Source organism: Pelophylax lessonae, assembly GCF_965119305.1.
Source record: "Pelophylax lessonae genome assembly, chromosome: 1".
Classification (NCBI taxonomy): domain Eukaryota; kingdom Metazoa; phylum Chordata; class Amphibia; order Anura; family Ranidae; genus Pelophylax; species Pelophylax lessonae.
The window spans coordinates 335652948-335674930 of NC_138768.1; the positions used below are offsets into that span (position 1 = coordinate 335652948).

General features: G+C 42.1%; 1 protein-coding gene across 4 annotated transcripts in view; it reads right to left on the reverse strand.

Annotated features, from left to right (window-relative positions):
- Nucleotides 1-21983, reverse strand: part of SYK (spleen associated tyrosine kinase) — a 181140-nt gene that overhangs the window by 81965 nt on the left and 77192 nt on the right. For all 4 annotated transcript variants that reach the window (XM_082260428.1, XM_082260426.1, XM_082260427.1 and 1 more), the window contains exon 3: nt 11457-11617. In XM_082260428.1, coding sequence (XP_082116554.1) covers nt 11457-11617 — 161 coding nt within the window. The remainder of the gene's footprint in view (nt 1-11456; nt 11618-21983) is intronic.

A 21983-nucleotide genomic window follows, 5' to 3' on the forward strand; every position in this document is an offset into this window, starting at 1 on the left:
TAGTGCGGAGGGCACGGGCGGGCTGGATCACGTACATGTACCTCAGCTAGCCTGTTCCGGGTTAGGTGCGCACATCACGCCGCTCCCATGACTCCAGGTAAATGGCCACTTTCACATTTTGATCACAGTGTCAACAAAGCTGTTATGAATGAATTTCATAGTGATGCTATAATTGGCCCACAGGTGTCACACAGTAATCACAGCACCTTGTACCATGTGATAGCTGTGGGCCAATCATAGCACACAATAGTAAATCACAGCTGTTATAAATGTAAGCCATTCATGAAAGTTCAAAACATTGCTGTTACAGTGATCGTCACTGTAACAGCAATCAAGGTGTAAAAAAAAAAAAAACTCCCTGATCACCCCCCAGAGAAGTACAGTATCACCATGGTGAAACTAGAATACTGTGATGAAAGTATGGTAAAAAAAAATATAAAAATTATAAAATAAATTTAAAAAAGTAAAAAAAAAGAAAACATTTTTAAAAATGTATTTATTTTATTTATTTTTTTAACATACTGTCACCAGTTTATATCCCTGATCACAGCCACACCAGTAATATGATGATGCTGCACTTCAATGGTGACAGTATGTAAAAAGAAAATTGTGAAAAAAAAAAAAAAACACCTACAGTATCTCACAAAAGGGAGTACACCCCTCACACTTTTGTAAATATTTTATTATATCTTTTCATGTGACAACACTGAAGAAAATACACTTTGCTACAATGTAAAGTAGTGAGTGTAAAGCTTGTATAACAGTGTAAATTTGCTGTCCACTCAAAATAACTCAACACACAGCCATTAATGTCTATACCGCTGGCAACAAAAGTGAACACACCCCTAAGTGAAAATGTCCAAATTGGGCCCAATTAGCTATTTTACCTCCCCATTGACATGTGATTAATTAGTGTTACAATGTCTCAGGTGTGAATGCAGAGCAGTTGTGTTAAATTTGGTGTTATAGCTCTCACTCGCTCATACTGATCACTGTAAGTTCAACATGGTACCTGATGGCAAAGAACTCTCTAAGGATCGGAAAAAAAGAAATATTGCTGTACATAAAGATGGCCTAGGCTATAAGAACATTGCCAAGACTCTGAAATTTAGCTTCAGCATGGTGGCCAAGACCATACAGCGGTTTAACAGGACAGGTTCCACTCAGAACAGGCCTCACCATGGTCGACCAAAGAAGCTGAGTACACATGCTCAACTTCATATTCAGAGGTCTTCTTTGGGAAATAGAGGTATGAGTCCTGCCAGCATTGCTACAGAGGTTGAAGGGGTGGGGGGTCTCCCTGTCAGTGCTCAGACCATACGCCACACACTGCATCAAACTGGCCTGCATGGTTGTCATCCCAGAAGGAAGTCTCTGCTAAAGATGATGCACAAGAAAGCCCGCAAACACTTTGCTCAATTTGGTTCAGATGGTGTCAAGTTTGTGGCAACCAGGTGAGGAGTACAAAGACAAATGTAAATGTCAAAAAGGGGAGTGGTTGGCGCTGCCAGGAAGTTAGGTTAATGGGAAATCTGGGTTAGGCTCCTATAGTTCAAGACCAAGTTCAACACATGCAAATGCACATAGAATGTATGTGGGAATGAGAACTATATAAGAAATAGGATATAAAAACACAATGGGTGTGTAATATGTGTGTAAAATTAACACTATGTGCTGATACCAAATCAATAAATAAATGTGTTCAATACCTAACAAAGACAAGACAAATGTGTCTTGCCTACAGTCAGGCATGGTGGTGAGAGTGTCATGGTCTGGGGCTGCATGATTTCTGCCGGCACTGGAGAGTTACAGTTCATTGAGAGAACCATGAATGCCAACATGTACTGTGACATACTGAAGCAGAGCATGATCCCCTCCCTTCGGAGACTGGGCTGCAGGGCAGTATTCCAACATCAAAATGACCCCAAACACACCTCCAAGACGACCACTGCCTTGCTAAAGAAGCTGAGGGTAAAGGTGATGGACTGGCCAAGCATGTCTCCAGACCTAAACTCTATTGAGCATCTGTGGGGCATCCTCAAATGGAAGTTGGAGGAGCGTAAGGTCTCTAAACATCAACCAGCTCCATGATGTTATCATGGAGGAGTGGAGGAGGACTCCAGTGGCGAACTGTGAAGCTCTGGTGAACTCCATACCCAAGAGGGTTAAGACAGTGCTGGAAAATAATGGTGGCCACACAAAATATTGACACTTTGGGCCCAATATTTGGACATTTTAACTTAGGGGTGTACTCACTTTTGTTGCCAACGGTTTAGATATTAATGGCTGTGTGATGAGTCATTTTGAGGGGACAGCAAATTTACACTGTTATACAAACATGCGGGGGGTGTACTCACTTTTGTGTGATACTGTATTTAATTTAATTAATTTTTAAACTGATTTAATTTCCTCATTTTCCAAAGAATTGTGACTAAAAATTACAACTTCAAAAAACTTGCAATGTCTCTTACTAAATAGGCTGTCTACTTTCCAAAAAAGGGTCATTTGTGTGTAGGCCATCAGTACATCAATTTTCAAATATATAAATATAAAGTTTAATATATTATATAACAATAATAATATGTTATTAATAATATATTATATAATATATAAAGTAGTGAGTGCACAGCTTGTATAACAGTGTAAATTTGCTGTCCCCTCAAAATAACTCAACACACAGCCATTAATGTCTAAACCGCTGGCAACAAAAGTGAGTATGCCTCTAATTGAAAATGTCCACATGGGCCCAAAGTGTCAATATTTTGTGTGGCCATTAGTTTCCAGCACTGCCTTAACCCTCTTGGGTATGGAGTTCCCCAGAGCTTCACAGGTTGCCACTGGAATCCTCTTCCACTACTCCATGACGACATCATGGAGCTAGTGGATGTTAGAGACCTTTCGCTCCTCCACCTTCTGTTTAAGGATGCCCCACAGATGGCTAATAGGGTTCAGGTCTGGAGAAATGCTTGGCCAGTACATCACCCTTACCCTCAGCTTCTTTAGCAAGGCAGTGATTGTCTTGGAGGTGTGTTTGGGGTCGTCTCCCAAGGGGGGGGGGGGGGGCGGAATCATGCTCTGCTTCAGTATGTCACAATACATGCTGGCATTCATGGTTCTCTCAATGAACTGTAGCTCCCCAGTGCCGGCAGCACTCATGAAGCCCCAGACCATGGCACTCCCTCCACCATGCCTGACTGTAAGCAAGACACACTTTTCCTTGTACTCCTCACCTGGTTGCCTCACATGCTTGACACCATCTGAACCAAATAAGTTTATCTTGGTCTCATCATACCACAGGACATGGTTCCAGTAATCCATGTCCTTAGTCTGCTTGTCTTCAGCAAACTGTTTGTGGGCTTTCTTGCACATCATCTTTAGAAGAGGCTTCCTTCTGGGACGACAGCCATGCAGACCAATTTGATGCAGTGTGCCGTGTATGGTCTGAACACTGACAGGCTGACCCCCCACCCCTTTATCCTCTGCAGCAATGCTGGCAGCACTCATACATCTATTTCCCAAAGACAACCTCTGGATATGATGTTGAGCACATGCACTCCACTTCTTTGGTCGACCATGGCGAGGCCCGTTCTGAGTGGAAGCTGTCCTGTTAAACCACTGTATGGTCTTGGTCACCATGCTGCAGCTCAGTTTAAGGGTCTTGGTGATCTTACTATAGCCTAGGCCATCTTTATTTAGATCACCAATTCTTTTTTCAGATCCTCAAAGAGTTCTTTACCATGAGGTGCCATGTTGAACTTTCAGTGACTAGTATGAGAGAGTGGGAGCGATAACACCAAATTTAACACACCTGCTCCCCCTTCACACCTGAGACAAGTCACATGACACTGGGGAGGGAAAATGGTTAATTGGGCCCAATTTGGACATTTTGACTTAGGGGTGTACTCACTTTTGTTGCCAGCGGTTTAGACATTAATGGCTGTGTGTTGAGTTATTTTGAGGGAACAGCAAATTTACACTGTTATACAAGCTGTACACTCCCTACTTTCTTCAGTGTTGTCCCATGAAAAGATAGAATAAAATATTTACAAAAATGTGAGGAGTGTACTCACTTTTGTGAGATACTGTATACCATAGTTTGTAGACACTAAACCTTTAATACAAACCAATTAGTATAAACGTATTGGGATTTTTTTTTTTTCTTTTATGAAAGACATGTAGCAGAATACATTTTAGCCCAAATTTATGAAGACATTTGATTTTATTGGATATGTTTTTATAACAGAAAGTTGAAAAAAATAGTTTTTTGGGGTTTTTCAATTTAAAAAAAAAATGCAGTGGTGATCAAATACCACCAAAAGAAAGCTCTATGTGTGTGAAAAAAATATTATATATATTTAATTTGTGTACACTGTTGCATGACCACAACATTGCCGGTTAAACTAGCACAGTGATGAATAGCAAAAAAAAAAGCCTTGTCCTGAAATAGGTAAACCTTTCTGGAGGTCCAGCGGTTAAGCAGTTACAGATTTTTTTTTTCTTTTGGGATAATGATGTCACATAAAAAATAAATAAATAAATAAAAAAAGCTGATCAGTGTAAGCACACTTATCAGTGGTAAATGGTTTGTTTCAACCTCTAATTGCTACGTCTGCAGGACAGCTTGATCTGTTAAGGAAAAACTTACTGGCTGGATCACCAGGTGAAGATAAAAGAAAGAAGCCTAAGAAAATGAATGCAGCAATGAAATCCAAGAAAAGGTAAGCTGCAAAATAATAAATGTTTGCTTTTGGGTTTAATACCATTGAAATGAATCCCAGCCACACACCTGTGTACACTGGGCAAAGAGCTAGGAGCAGGTTTCATGTTTGTCCTGTATCTGCTTTAACAACCCTGAGCACATTGTTTACCTTTAAAGTAAGCCATAATGCACATCATGCATTTTATTTTATATTTTGTTTTGTTGAATGACCTATACTGACTAATTTTTATCTTATTAAAATGGTCTATGCCACTCATATTTACCTATAGTAACTATGGCCTCTCTCATTATGATATGAAATGAACACCTATTTGTCTTCTAGAAGAAACAATAAAAAAAAAAGTCCACAAAGAATAAGGCAGGCAATAAATAAATGGTGCAAATTTCTTTCCTGCAATCATGGGTTGCAGGAAAAAAATGTGTACGATTCCCCCATCAATACAGAGAGTGTTAACAGGGAAATCCATCCTAATGAGAAATTATAGTGTAGTACTAGTAACCCTTATAATTACCTTCCAAAATAACTACAGTTGGTAAAGATTGTGAGTTTAGCCAGAAAACAAAATGGCTGTCCATTTTAGGTTTGTAAAAACAAAATGGTTTCCCTTTTAGTTATATCTGCTATGTCTGCCATCTGGATGCTGCCTTGTCTTCACCTGATTTTCCTATCAAAATGCGCTTCCAATGCAGCAAATAACATTCTATACTCAAAGTATAACAATTTTTTTTATTATCAATTGTGCAAAGATTAAAGCGTAACTCCGCTTTTGTTAAGAAAAAAACATTCCCCTCTGGGTGATCTCTGTACATTGCAAGGATTATAACAACCTGTGTTGCAGATTCCTTCCTTTTGTTAGTCTGAAGAAATCACTGTTTGTTCCTCTGTGCCGAATGGATCTAAGTGGGTTCATAATCATCAATCAGCTGTGCAGCTGCAGAGTACTAATGAGGAAATCTGCATCCCTTTAGACGTGTTCCTATTGGAAGTATCTCACCAAAAATGACATTTATGTTGCCGGGAATCTGACTTGTATCTTAGTGCAGACTTCTGGGAAAATTGGTGAGCCAATCACACAAGCAGGAAATGATGTTTCTGGGGTGGGGTCAGTACACATTCTGTGTACAGAACACCTCCAGGTAGCCATATTGCATTATATTTTCAAACAATTACAGTGGCTGCAGATTGAAAGGGTAATTTTTAATAAAATTCAATTACAATAAGATTTGTGTCGCAATTGTATACGCTATATTATTTTTCTGTATTTGCTATTTTTTTCCCCACTAAAGTGGAATTACCCTTTAACTTTAATCATAAAGATTTAAACTTTGGTATGCCGAGATATACAGTCACTTGTCAATAATACAGATGAATGGATCCAGCAGTTACTAAGGCTCCATTCACACTTGTACAACTCTAAAGCTGTTCCACCTTTGGAGTGCAACTTTGGATGGGTGAAACTTGGAAACGACTTTGGCTTGGACCATTGATCATGGACAACTGTTACACAACGGTTGCATTGTATAACATTCAGGTATGACTTTAAAGTAACTTTTGAGGGCTAACATTGAAGTCTATGGCCCTCAAGTTGAATGAAAGTTGGACCAAAGTAGTGCATGAACTACTTTGAAGTTGCTGCAACTTTAATTTGCACATATAAGAATGGTTATCTTTGGAAAACATGGGGAATGACCTGCCATGCAACTTTGATGTCCAAGTGTGAATAGAGCCTTAAGCTAAGCCTCCACTACTACATCTACCTCCCTGTCAAAGACACGGTCACAAAACAATGTAAGGATATTCAAAGTGCAATTAACATAAGTGAAAATCAGTGTGGAATGAACATTACTTCTGTCAATTCTGTAGAGATACAACAACACGAGCATTAAACTCCAGCAAATCTCATTTGTATGGAGGGGTGATAAAGCTTGACTGTAACATTCTGGTGTAAAACAGTATCTTACATAGTTTGTAAGGTTAAAAAAAGACATCAGTCCATCCAGTTCAACCTATGATGTGTGTGTGTGTGTTTGCTGTTAACCCTACATTGAATACCTCTGTATGTTGTGGTCTTTAAGGTGCCCATCGAATAGTGTTTTGAAACTATCGATGCTCCCTGCTGATACGACTGCTTGTGGAAGAGAATTCCACATCCTTACTGCTCTGACAGTGAAGAACCCCTTACCTAAACCGCTTTTCCTCGTGTCTTATTGTATTCCCTTTCTCTAAAAAGTTTGTTTCTTATGCTAGGGTTGCCAGTACAGTATTTGTACATTGATATCATATCCCCCCTCAATCGTCTCTTCTCCAGAGAGAATAAGTTAAGTGCTTGTAGTCTTTCCTCATAGCTGATGCCCTCCATTCCCCTAATTATTTTTGTTGCCCTTCTCTGGACTCTCTCCAGTTCCAGCACATCCTTCCTGAGGACCGATGCCCAGAACTGGACAGCATACTCCAGATGTGGCCGGACCAGAGTGGGAGAATAATCTCTTTATTTCTGGAGTGAATCCCCTTTTTTATACATCCCAGTATTCTGTTGGCTTTGCTTGCAGCGGCTTGGCATTGCATGCCACTGCCAAGCCTGTTGTCCACCAGTACACCCAGGTCCTTTTCTATCCTAGACTCACCCAGAGGTTTCCCCCCCAGTGAGTAGCTTGTTTTCGTGTTTCTGACGCCCAAGTGCATTACTTTTACATTTTTCAACATTAAACCTCATCTGCCATGTAGTTGCCCACCCCATTATTTTGTTCAGGTCCACTTGTAAGGTTTCCACATCCTGCATAGAAGATATTGGCATGCTTAGTTTAGTATAATCCGCAAATACTGAGATTGTACTAGATATCCCCTCCTCTAGAACATTTATGAATAAATTAAACAGGATTGGTCTCAGGACAGAAACTTGGGGGACCCCACTTTCCACACCTGCCCAATCCGAGTACTCCCCATTTATTACCACCCTCTGGACTCTCCCCTGGAGCCAGTTCTCTATCCAGGTACTCACCCTATGGTCCATACCTACATTCCTTAGTTTGTACAGTAAGCGTTTGTGGGGAACGGTGTCAAAGGCCTTTGCAAAGTCCAGATACACCACATCCACATGCTTACCTTTATCTAGGTGGCAGCTCACTTCATTGTAGAAGGTTAATAGATTGGTCTGGCAAGAACGATTTTTCATGAATCCATGCTGATTACTACTAATAATTCAGTTTTCAATACTAAAGTCTTGTATGTGGTCCCTTAACATCCCCTCCAAAATCTTGCAGACTACTGATGTTAGGCTGACCGGCCTATAGTTACCCGGGATATATCTTGGCCCTTTTTTAAATATTGGTATCAAGTTGGCTTTTTTCCAATCAGCTGGCACCATACCCATCTGTAGACTATCCTTAGCGATCAAGAATAATGGTCTGGCAATCACCTGGCTGAGCTCTTTAAGAACCCTCGGGTGCAAGCCATCCGGTCCCGGTGATTTATTTATGTTAAGTTTCTCTAGTTCTAAGTATATCTTCTGTTAACCATGACTGTACTTCCTGAGTTGTATTATTTAGTTTAGCATCACAAGCTGGGTTAGTGTAGTCCCCTGATTCTTTTGTGAAGACTGAAGAGAAGAAATTATTTAACACTTTTGCCTTTTCTCTGTCCTCTGTGGCCACATTTTTTAGGCTGGATTTACACTTGTGCAGTTGGTTGTAGTATGTTGCTGAACCTTCTGCAATGCATAGTTCTGCATGGTGTTTTAATGCTATTTTTGATTAAAGTAAACTATAGTCAGCCATTCACCCTAACAACATTATGAACAAGAGCAGAACACAGATGAATTACGGGATACAATATTCTCAATAAAATCAGCAAAGCTATAGTAGGCTTAGTCATAGGTGTATCAATTGTATTGGCTTTGGTACAGATCCCTTATTCTAGTATTTCTTAAAATGACCTTATCTAGCAAAGAGAAGGAGCACACTTTAGAATTAGGATGGGTGAAGCATTGCTAGTGCCATAAGGATTGTGTTTCCATGTTCTATGGTCCTAGCAGATACATCTTTGTTTCTATTCTTTTTGCGGTTTCTATTATTTATAGTCAATTATGGGCCTTTAGACATTTACAGGAAATCTTTCACAGCCAGGGAAATATAAATGCACTGCAGAAGAACCAATATTACATGGCAGACAAATTCATAACAGAACATTGGCAGAACAGGGAAGCAGGAATATTAGAACAGGAAGCCACTATAACACCTAAAAAAGGATGTCTTTTCTCAAACTTTATTTGTAAAAAGTATTTATTCTTCTACAATCCAGTGTTACTGTCAGTATTGATTTTTCAGCTAAGACCTAAGTAGTAATAATTTCTTCCTTGAAGCCATGAAAATTTTGTTAGGTTAAAATAACAAATCATTCTGTGCTGGCAAAACGCTGAACAGTAAATAGGCAAAGATCAAATTAATGTTTCATAGACTTTGAAATGTACTCTAGCAGTGTAGCTAAAGAATATGCAATGCATTATTCAGCATCTGCCTAACACAGCATTTTTATAAATAAACTGACTGCTGAGCGATGTGTATTCTTAACTACTTGTCAAGGAAAAGTAACATTCCCCAAAATCACATAAAGCTGGATTAGGCATAATGAAGAATATATTTGTATATATTCATTATATATATATATATATATATATATATATATATATATATATATATATATATATATATATATATACAGTATATATATATATATATATATTTGTATATATTTATTAAATATATATATATATATATATATATATATATATATGCACATTATATTGTTAAATGTATTGGGACGCCTGTCTTTACGCTCACATGAACTTTAATGGCATCCCAGTCTTAGCCCATAGGGATTTTGTGGGGACCCCACACCGTTTTTGTTTTAAATTTTGGCAGTGAGTTTCCCTAAAATCTATACCAGATTTACTAGGTTTTGGGGGTGACCCCACGCCATTTTTTTTCTAAATTCTGTCATAGGGTTCTCCTTAAAAGTCATACCAGACCCAAAGGGTACCCCAAAGTGTTTTTACCCCATTTTTTTTTTAAGTGACATTTTTTTTTCCAATTAATTTTTTAAATTCATCTCTCAGCAGGGAAGCCTTAACAACCTATTGACTGTGCGCTTGGTGGGCGAACATCCCGCTAAGTGCCAATAAAGTTCAGGTGTTAGGTGAGTACCTGAATGGATGATGTTCAGGCCAAACTTATGCTTGGCCCAAACCGTTCGCCCATCCTTAGTGATGCTATAACCCCTTACAGTTACTCTTGCTGGGCAAAGGAATGGCCCTGCTGTTAAAAATGAGAAAAGAAAATTATATGCACCTGTCAAATAGGTACAGAAAAATTGGGCCTTTGGTGTTGATGAAGCCTGAACACTGTAACCTGTTGTGTGGGATGGAAATATGGTGCTTGGGTGCAATACTTTTGTGCTTGGCGCACTATAAACCCTTTTATTATTGTGTTGATTTTTTTTTTTTTTGGGGGGGGGGGGATTTTTATAACTTTTTATTATAGAGTGTAGGAAGGGAATATTGTGCTTGGGTGCAATAGTTTTGTGCTTGGTGCACTATAAACCATTTTATTATAGTTTATTTTTAATAAAGAAAAAAATGAAAGCCAAAAAAAAAAAAAAAAAAAGGGAACCCCCTTCTGACGCAGAGGAGGAATGCCTGCAATGCAGAATAGAGGAACAGCAATTATGGTCTAAATATTTTTAGTGCTGCTGCAGATAAAAAAAAGGAAACCACTGCTGACACAGAAAGAGGAACACCTGTGACAAAGAAGGGGAGACAGCAATTATGTCCCAAATATTATTAGTGCTGCTACGTCACAAAAAAAAAGAAAAAAAGAAAATCACTGCTGATTCAGAAGGAATTGCCCCTGGGACGCAGAAGAGGGGACAGCAAATATGCTTTAAATGTTATTAGTGCTGCTGCACCACAAAAAAAAAGAAAACCACTGCTGACGCAGAAGGAATAGCACCTGCGAAGCAGAAGAGAGACAGCAATTATGCCCTAAATATTATTAGTGCTGGTGCGCCACAATTTTTTTTTTTTTTCTAAACCACTGCTGATGCAGAAGTAATAGCACCTGCAACACAGATGGGGGAGTAATAATAATGCAGCAACAGAACCTAAAGCTGCAAAAAAAAAAAATATATCAATGAAAAAAAAATGGGATCACTGGGGTGACACAGAATTGTTGTACACACCAACACTTCAGTGGCACCATTACACTGTGTTATTCACAAGAATCACAACACTACACTGACTGCACTAAACTGACTGAACACACGATCCACTAACTATCCTGCATAATCTCCACTAACACACACCATACTCGGCTGCCATGTAAGCAGCCTTATTTTGTGTGGGGCGCAGAATTAGCCCCTGAGCCATGATTGGCTCCCTGACTTTGGCCAATCATGGCTATCACAGTACATTATGCTGTGATTGGCCAAAGCATACAGGTCAGGTGCATGCTTTGGCCAATAATTGGCAGTCAATGCACTGCGAGATCATCGAGTGCCCTGTTTCGGCTCAAACATCAAGCCCATACTTACTTAAGGTTAATAGTACATTCTGGCTCCAGCAGTTCTCTGACCAATTACTTAGATTAGGTTATTGGTTAATGTCCCAGGAAATTAATCTTGTCCTGTAACTTTATTAACAAACAAAACATTTCAATATGAATGCAGAGCAGATCATTTACTTACAAAAAGGTTCCATTTGTCTTTACTCCATTTAGCAGTAGCTGTTCCGATTCCTCACGTGAAATAATTCCGTGGAACCAAGGCATTCGTTCGTGAGCAGTTGTGGCAATTAGCTTTTCTAGCTGGGGTTTTTGGCTAATAATGGCTAATTCAAGGGCTTCACCCTATAAGTAAATACAAAGAAACATTAAAAGGTGTTCCTTTCACATACATATTGTTTTTCAAAAGGTATTGTTCTTATATACTGTACATAACTTATAACCTTCTGATATGAAGAAGAGGTAACATTCTCATGCACAAAAACAACAACAAAAGAGCAGCAATTTATTTTATAATGTTATATTGTTATTTTTAAAATGCAACTAAAGGAAAACTTTTTTTTTGTTTGTTCTGGATAGAGTGGAGAGGAAGTAGAACCCCTGCTAATTTCTATTGTGGTCTGTGCACTCATTAAGGTTACTCACCCTCTCTGTTTGTTCTGTTTACCAATATCATCGAAAGTGAAAGTAAAAGAAAATTCCAAATTTTGGATTGGCACCAGAACAGTAATAAAAGGGGAAATCTTCCAATGGGGACACTAGTTCTGGTGACCCTGGTGATTCTCTCATTTTGGAGGGATTTCCTCCCAATTCCTGTTTGGCTATGGGACAGAAAGTCAGAGGAAATCTCCCCAATGGGACACAGATGGCAAAAAAAAAAGACAGGGGTTATAACCCTCCCTTGCTCTATCCCAAAAAAAAAGGCTTTAACCTCTTTCCGACCACGTCATATCAGCCAGTTCTGGGAGGGCGTCATATAACGTCTTCCCGTGATCATTCACAGGCGGCGCGCTCTGTGATCGCTGTGGCCTTGGGACACAACTGATCACAGATCGGAGTAAAGGGTCAATTACAGTGACCCTTTACCACATGATCATCTGTGTTCAATCACAGCTGATCATGATGTAAACACAAGCCAGTTATTGGCTTTCCTTTCCTCATGCTGACAGCATAAGGAGAGGAGAGCCTGTAACCGGCCTGTGTAAAAGGGACATCTACACTGATAATCAGGGCACTGATTATCAGTGTCCTGATTATCAGTGCAGCCCCAACAGTGCCCATAAGTGTTGCCTATCTGTGGCCATCAGTGCTGTCAATCAGTGGACATCAGTGCTGCCAATCAGTGGCCATTTTTGCTGCCAATCAGTGCCCATCAGTGACGCCTATCAGTGCAGCCTCATCAGTGCCTCCTCATCAGTGCCCATCAGTGCAGCCGATTAGTGCCCATCAGTGCAGCCTATCAGTTCCCATCAGTGCAGCCTCATCAGCGCACATCAGTAAAGGAGAAAAATTACCTGTTTGCAAAATTTTATAACAAAAACATTTTTTTTTTCAAAATTTTCTGCCTTTTTTTGTTTATTTAGCAAAAAAATAAATAAAAATCCCAGTGGTGTTTAAATACCACCAAGAAAGCTCTATTTGTGTGAACATTTTTTAAAAACGTCATATGGGTACAGTGTAGCATGACTGCACAATTGTCGCTCAAAGTGCAACAGCTAAAAATTGGCAGAGGCAGGAAGGGGGTCAAAGTGCCTAGTAGAAAAGTGGTTAATTACACTTTAAAGAAGAACTTTGCTAAACCCTTTTGTCAGTTTTGATCAACTTTTCTCAGGACAGACTACAAGTTTTTAATAAAACTCCACAATGATGAGGTACACTCCAGTTACAATGAAAAAAATCAACTTTGAGATGCATAAAAGGAGCATAGCCTACCTACTGAGTACTTCTGTTTTGTTATCCATAGTGCTGTTTTTCGGACCTAACCACACACATAATAAGTGTGTTACAACCCACTACAACCATTAAAGCTTTTTACAACCACCAATCAGGTTCAGTCCTGTTTTGTAGATCTTAATATGATTGGTGATTTAAAAATCAAACAGCGTGAAAGAAAGCTACACAACAATCAGAGGCATAACTAGAACCTTCAGGGCCCCGGTGCAAGAAACCATGAAGGGCCCCCCTGACCCCGTCCCAGGGCCCTTGCCACTGATCCAGGGCCCTTTACTCTGATCATGGGACCCTTTATTGCGGTCCCACAGCAGGGCCCTTTTATGTGTTCTGCAGCAAAACCCCTTCCTGTATAGTTGCCATTCTTTCGGAAAAAAAATTTTCAGGGACACTTTTCAGCCAGCCATCTTAGGCAGAGAATGTTTCTTAATTAGGGGTGGGCCATTTAAAATGGGCATGGTTCTACAAGAATAGTTTCAGAAAGTACAGTCCGTTTAGCTTACTACTGCCCATATATCGAATTGTAGGTCACTGAATGCTACCACTTGTTGACTGGACAACAAGGATGTGACATATAACAATGACACCACGTGTCAAAAAGGTTCTGAGATATATAGCTTCAAAGTCAAGAAATACACATTGGTATTGAGCACTATAAATCTTGTTTTCTAGAATTTGTAGAGTACTTATGAAAAGAGAAAAAAATAGTGAAACATATATGTGTGGGTCTGTGTTCCGCCTTACACTTTATCTTATTTCTCTCAGTTTGGCCAACATTTTAGTTTTTGTAGGGGAAAAGGATGGGTAAAACATGTCCATAGAAAGCAGTGCATCATCACATAAATGTGGAGCAACAAAAAAAAATAGGTAGGGGGGTGTAGCAGAAGAGTGGAAAAGGAATAAGAAGGTAGAGGGAAAAGCATTAAACAGGGGGTGTGAGTGCAGCCACCTTACAGACATTGTTATGCGTACAAGTATTGCAAACTGTTTAACTTTCACATTTATATGGCAGCAAGTGTTTACTATTTCACACAAACTGTTCTCTACCACTAGGGGTCATTCCATTCCAGCAATGTGCCTAATGGACTCCAGACTATCCCAAAATGGCCACTGCAGGTTACCTCTATTGGACAGCTACAGAAATAAGGAACACATTTTACACCTTGGAGTGTGGATATGACACCAGAGGGAGGAATGTTTTGCAACACAGTCCGGGAGGAAGGCAATGGATGAGTGAACTTTCTGTAGGGAGGCAGTTGAGACAAGCTTTGGAGAGACTATTACATCTTTAGCTATTTTTTTCCTCCATGCAGAAGCTTGTGTGGTAGACTGTGCTGCAAATTCAAGGAACTACTGTCTGTTAAATACAGAGAATAATCACAGATACTTGTTTTACACAAGTGTCTGTTGGATAAATTGAACTGATAGAAAAAATATCTTCCGGCCACGTCCAGAAGATGTAACGGCAAAGGGGCCCGCGTCAGCGCCCGGAAGTGACGTCACCATCTAAGGCTTTATACCTGAAGAAGGGGTTCTCCCCGAAACATGTAGTTTGTCTATCTGGCGTTCAGTCTCCCATAACAGCTGGCCGCCCTTTGCCCTCAACTCATATCACTTGCCAGTACCTTGCATGGCTGGTGATGTCACTTCCGGGTGCTAACGCGGGCCCCTCTGTGGGAGGAGATGGCTGACCCCGTGCATCCTGTGGCTGCTGCCGTTACATCTTCTATACGTGGCCGGTGCCTTTCTCCGGAGTGTGGGATTGCTTTCTTGACCCCCCTCCCACCGTGGAGCCCTTCCATCTGGGTCCACACCATCTTCTGCCTGGCACTCTGTTCATCCACTACCACATCTCCCCACTGGGAACCTGGAGCTGTCATTATCTGCACTGGCTCCTTTCAAGGTACTGTCTTCTTCCATCTGTGTTACCACACATGGGGGCCAGCATCCTGTATGTTTTGGATTATCCACTGTAAAGTTTCTACTGCCAATAAACTAAGGCTTTTTTTCACACCTGCTAGCTAGTTTTTCTTGTTTGGCTGGGAGTAGCGTTCTTATCCCACTTTGCTGCCTATGTCTTTGACCTCATTTGGGTGTGAGTGTGGGACAGCAGCACCCCCGGCAGCATAATTCATCATTCAACTTCACTGAAGAACAGTCCCTTAGCGCCTGGTTTCCTTGTGTGTTTTTTCCAGGGTTCAAGCATGCCTCATCAGCTCCTCTGTGGCTGGATATATCTAGGTCATCAGGTCAATAAAATTCCAGTTCTTTTGTGGGTGGTGCTGGTCAGGCATCCAGTAAAGCCTTGCCTTCAAGTGAGTCTCAAACTTTTTTATGTCCTGTGTTTCAGGATGGAGTTACACCTTGGTTAGGCATCAGTCAGAAGGCAGCTGGGTCTGGAGGGAAAATAAATTTGCCCATTTTGGATGAATCAGCGAGGAATGACATAGGACAATGGTCATACTTAGATAACAGGGCTCTTTTATCCTCCTTACGAGCAATTTTAGAAGGGCCTGAGACAAGTCCTAATGGGGAGTGATGGAAGCCCAGAAGCAGTATGGGTGGCATCAAGGATGCAGGGATTGGTTCTAAATAACCAAAACAAGCAAGAAATTATTTGAAAAATTACTTATCTGATACCTTATAATTCTACATTGACTGCAAGAAGTGTGACACCAAGTAGTGCTACTGTGATGGGTATTGTAGCAATGCCTGTTGGTGGTTATTTCTCATTGATCTTAGCTACCACATAAATGAAGGATAAGTATGAGGTAAAAAAAATATATATTATGAACCACTGCCAATATCAGCTGCAGCAAAGAGTAATCCTTTGGGTCCTTTTGGCGGAAAATGTTAAGAAAGAGCTTAGGGAGAAATTCTAGAACAGAGAGTACATTTACATTTTGTTACCCTTTTGTTTCAAAACATGATAAAAAGGTAAAGGATGTAATAAGGAAGATGACAAGGACAGACATTTACAGTGCCTTGCAAAAGTATTCAGCCCCCTTGAACTTTGCGACCTTTTGCCACATTTCAGGCTTCAAACGTAAAGATATAAAACTGTAATTGTTTGTGAAGAATCAACAAGTGGGACCCAATCATGAAGTGGATCGAAATTTATTGGATATTTCAAACTTTGTTGACAAATAAAAAAACTGAAAAATTGGGCGTGCAAAATTATTCAGCCCCCTTAAGTCAATACTTTGTAGAGCCACCCTTTGCTGCGATTACAGCTGTAAGTCGCTTGGGGTATGTCTCTATCAGTTTTGAACATCGAGAGACTGAAATTTTTGCCCATTCCTCCTTGCAAAACAGCTCGAGCTCAGTGAGGTTGGATGGAGAGCGTTTGTGAACAGCAGTTTTCAGTTCTTTCCACAGATTCTCGATTGGATTCAGGTCTGGACTTTGACTTGGCCATTCTAACACCTGGATATGTTTATTTGTGAACCATTCCATTGTAGATTTTGCTTTATGTTTTGGATCATTGTCTTGTTGGAAGACAAATCTCAGTCCCAGTCTCAGGTCTTTTGCAGACTCCATCAGGTTTTCTTCCAGAATGGTCCTGTATTTGGCTCCATCCATCTTCCCATCAATTTTAACCATCTTCCCTGTCCCTGCTGAAGAAAAGCAGGCCCAAACCATGATGCTGCCACCACCATGTTTTGACAGTGGGGATGGTGTGTTCAGGGTGATGAGCTGTGTTGCTTTTACGCCAAACATAAAGTTTTGCATTGTTGCCAAAAAGTTAGATTTTGGTTTCATCTGACCAGAGCACGTTCTTCCATATGTTTGGTGTATCTCCCAGGTGGCTTGTAGAGATGTATAGAACTGTTTGCAGGCGAACAGTTCCCGGCGAACTTAGCATGTTCGCGTTCGCCGCTGCCGGCGAACATATGCGATGTTCGGTCCGCCCCCCATAAGACATCATTGAGGCAAACTTTGACCCTGAACTTTACAGTCAGCAGACACATTTCCAGCCAATCAGCATACCTCCCTCCCACACCCTCCCACCTCCTATAAATAAGCAAGGGCAGCATCCATCTTAGATCATTCTGAAGCAGTGTGTGTAGTGAGAGTAGGGAGAGCTGCTGCTGCTGCTGCTGCTGTTAAGCTAGGGACAGTTAGTCAGTGTTCCTGGTCTTGCAGTGTTCTTGGTCCACTACTGCTGTAATATCAGCACCCCAAAAAGCCCTTCTAAGGGCTGGTATTTGTGTTTTTTTTTTTTATATATATATATATATATATATATATATATATATATATATATATATATATATATATATATATACCTAGCGTCCCCAAAAGCCCTTTTAAGGGCTGGTAATTGAGTTGTTTCTTCTTTTATATATATATATATATATATATATCTATATCTATCTAGTGTCCCCAAAAGCCCTTTTAAGGGCTGGTAATTGATGATTTTTTTTATTTATATATATACATATATATATATATATATATATATAGTGTCCCCAAAAGCCCTTTTAAGGGCTGGTAAGGTAATAGAGTTTTTTTCTTTATATATATATCTATATATATCTATTGTACACTGCAGTTGCCTGCCCGCTGTGTGTGAGAGGCCACAGACCTACCACAGTCTGTACTGTGTGCACACCACACTCATTTCGGGTGGCACAGGCACAGTACCTTGCATTTTAAAAAATATTTTTTTTTTCCTCTGTCATAATTGCAGTGAGTGCTGTGTCAGGTCCACAGAGTGCACTGTACCCACTGCAGTGCACTGCCCACCACTGATATATATACGGTGGCACAGCATCTTGTTGTAATAAATTGAAAAAAAAAATATTTTTTATTATTGCAGTTGCCTGGGCTGCCAGTTACTGTCAGGTCCACAGAGTGTACTGTGCCCACTGCAGTGCCACTGTGTGCCCACCCACCACTGATATATAAGGTGGCACAGCAGCTTGCAAAGTAAAAAAAATATATATATTTTTTAATTGCAGTTGCCTGGGTGCCAGTGACTGCTGTCAGGTCCACAGAGAGTGTACTGTGCCACTGCCCACCCACCACTGATATATAAGGTGGCACAGCAGCTTGCAAAGTAAAATAAAATATATTTTTTTAAAATTGCAGTTGCCTGGGTGCCAGTGACTGCTGTCAGGTCCACAGAGAGTGTACTGTGCCACTGCCCACCCACCACTGATATATAAGGTGGCACAGCAGCTTGCAAAGTAAAAAAAATATATATATTTTTTTAAATTGCAGTTGCCTGGGTGCCAGTGACTGCTGTCAGGTCCACAGAGAGTGTACTGTGCCACTGCCCACACACCACTGATATATAAGGTGGCACAGCAGCTTGCAAAGTAAAAAAAAATATATATTTTTTTAAATTGCAGTTGCCTGGGTGCCAGTGACTGCTGTCAGGTCCACAGAGAGTGTACTGTGCCACTGCCCACCCACCACTGATATATATGCCTGCAAGAGAAAAAGCCAGCCGCAGAGAAGCCGTATTCCTGAAAATATAAGAAAAATGCTGTTTTTTAGGGGTTCTGGACATGCTACAGAGCTGAAACTTGACAGGTACACTTTTTAGACCCCCCAGACACTAAATACAAAAAATGACATGCCTGCCTAAAAAAATGCCCGATAAATGCCTGCAAGAGAAAAAGCCAGCCGCAGAGAAGCCGTATTCCTGAAAATATAAGAAAAATGCTGTTTTTTAGGGGTTCTGGACATGCTACAGAGCTGAAACTTGACAGGTACACTTTTTAGACCCCCCAGACACTAAATACAAAAAATGACATGCCTGCCTAAAAAAATGCCCGATAAATGCCTGCAAGAGAAAAAGCCAGCCGCAGAGAAGCCATATTCCTGAAAATATAAGACAAATGCTGTTTTTTAGGGGTTCTGGACATGCTACAGAGCTGAAACTTCACAGGTACACTTTTTAGACCCCCCAGATGCTAAATCCAAAGAAATTTTTTATTTTATTTTTTTTTAATTTTTCCAATAATTGGCTCTCTATCAAAAAATTATAATTTTTAAGAACTTTTTTTTGCGTGATCCCTCTCCGGCATGCCACAGTCCAGGTGTTAGTCCCCTTGAAACAACTTTTCCATCACTATTGTGGCCAGAAAGAGTCCCTGTGTGTTTTAAAATTCGCCTGCCTATTGAAGTCTATGGCGGTTCGCCCGGTGTCATGGTCTTACCTTCTTGCTGTTCTCCTTCGTTTGACATGTGCTGGCGGCCATCTTGGTTTCTGGGTTTCTTGTAGCCTCCCACCCTGCGGCTCCTTCTTCCCACTGGGAGGAGCTGGATGCCTAGCTCATATATATAGGAGGTCTGTGGCTTCAGTTCCCTGCTTGGTCCTCCTGTGTTCACATGCTACTAGACTGCTGCTACTTCTGGTTCCTGTTCCTGGCTTCGTCTGACTACCCTGTTGGTTCCTGATCCTGGCTTCGTCTGACTACCCTGTTGGTTCCTGATCCTGGCTTCGTCTGACTACCCTGCTGGTTCCTGACCCCTGGCTTCGCAAAGACTCTGCATCGGTTTCGCCATCCGTTTGGACTTTTGCTTTATAGCTTGTTTTTCAATAAAGCTGTCTTATTTTCACTTATCTGTTGTTGTACGTCTGGTTCATGGTTCCGTGACATTAGGACCAAGCCATGAATTCTGACGGTACAGGGCCATCCTCGCTACCCACGCTGGTTGCCAGACTTGATCAGCAGGATCACCTGTTGGGTCGGTTCGCCGTGGCGTTGCAAATCCTGCTTGAACGCACGGTACCACAGGCCACGAATTCTGACGGTACAGGGCCATCCTCACTACCCACGCTGGTTGCCAGACTTGATCAGCAGGATCACCTGTTGGGTCACGGTTCATTTCGCTCCCGTTGCCGATGGGTCGGTTGTCGCTCCTGGGTCCGCTCCTACTGCCGCTCCGGTTGTTGCGCCAGAGTCTACCCCGACACCTGTTGTTGCGCCCGCGGTGTTTCGGGGTATGTCCGGTTCTGCCCCCCTTCCACAGCGCTTTGGGGGACTCAGTGCCGAGGTTTCCTTAACCAGGTGGGCATTTATTTCGAGTTGCTGCCACATGCCTTTCCTACTGAGAGATCAAAGGTGGGCTTCTTAATCTCGCTGCTCTCGGACAAGGCCTTGGCCTGGGCCAGCCCTTTATGGGAGAACAACAATCCGGTGGTTGCCGAGTTTTCCGGTTTTGTTGCTTCTCTTCGGAAGGTATTCGATGTGCCGGCTCGTGCTGCCTCTGCTGCGAAGCTCCTTATGTCCATCAGACAGGGTTCACGATCCGTAGCTGAATACGCCATTGAGTTTCGTACCCTGGCAGCAGAGGTGGGCTGGAATAATGAGGCTCTGGTCGCTGCTTTCTCTCATGGTCTCTCGGATGCCTTGAAGGATGAGGTTGCAGCTAAGGACCTACCAGTGGAGCTCGAGTCTCTTATTTCTTTCCTGATTTTGATTGACACCAGACTCAGGGAGAGACCTTCCTTTAAGGAGAGTCTGCGGAGGCCTCCTAACAGATTGGCGCCTACCTTTGTTGTCCCACCCGTGCCTCCCTCTCCTCCCACGCCTCCTGGGGATGACTTGTCTGGGGGTGAACCCATGCAGCTGGGGTTTGCTCGCCTGTCCGAGGGGGAGAGGGTACTCCGGAGACGCGAGGGCCGATGCATGTACTGTGGTCTCGGTGGGCATTTTCGGTTGGCATGTCCGAACCGTCCAGGGAAACGCTCGCACCTGAGATCCTGTCGGGGGCAGATCTTGGGTGGAGTCTCCTCGTCCCCGGTTTCCCGTGTTGACAAACCACTGATCACTGTTGTCCTTTCCTGGGTCGGGGGCTCGGTGACGACCCAGGCGTTGGTGGACTCTGGTGCTGGTGGTTTGTTCATTGATAGTGTGTTCGCTGCCGCCAATTCCATTCCTCTGCAGGCTCGAGGTTCTCCTCTGGCTCTTGAGGCGATAGACGGCAGACCCCTTCTGCCGCCACACGTGACTCATGAGACCCTTCCAGTGGGGTTAGCCATTGGTGCCGTCCACAGAGAGTCGGTCTGCTTCCAGGTTATTTCGTCTCCACACTACTCGGTGGTCTTGGGGTACCCCTGGCTCCAGAAGCATAATCCGATTTTCGATTGGAGATCGGCCGAGATCCTCTCGTGGTCACCGCAGTGTGGGACTAGTTGCATCCATGGGCCTGTCAAGTTGCTGTGTACTTCCTCGGACTCTCTGTTGCCCCCTGAATACGAGGAGTACCGGGATGTATTCGATAAGGTGCGCGCGGTTGCCCTACCTCCGCACCGCCCATACGATTGTGCCATCGAGTTACAATCTGGTGCCGTTCCTCCTCGTGGCAAAGTCTATCCACTGTCGGTAGCGGAGAATGAGGCCATGGAGGAGTACGTGAGGGAGGCGCTTTCACGTGGACACATTCGCAAATCCTCGTCCCCGGCAGGGGCTGGATTTTTCTTTGTGAAAAAGAAGGGCGGTGAGTTGAGGCCTTGCATCGATTACAGGGGTCTCAATCGCATAACGATCAAGAACGCTTACCCGATACCCTTGATTTCCGAGATGTTCGATCGCCTTAAAGGGGCCACGGTCTTTACCAAACTCGACCTGAGGGCGGCATATAACCTCGTAAGGATCAAGGCGGGCGATGAGTGGAAGACCGCGTTTAACACCAGGACCGGTCATTATGAATCCTTGGTTATGCCCTTTGGGCTGTGCAATGCGCCCGCAGTCTTTCAGGAATTCATCAACGATGTTTTCCGTGACCTGTTGCAGCAGTGTGT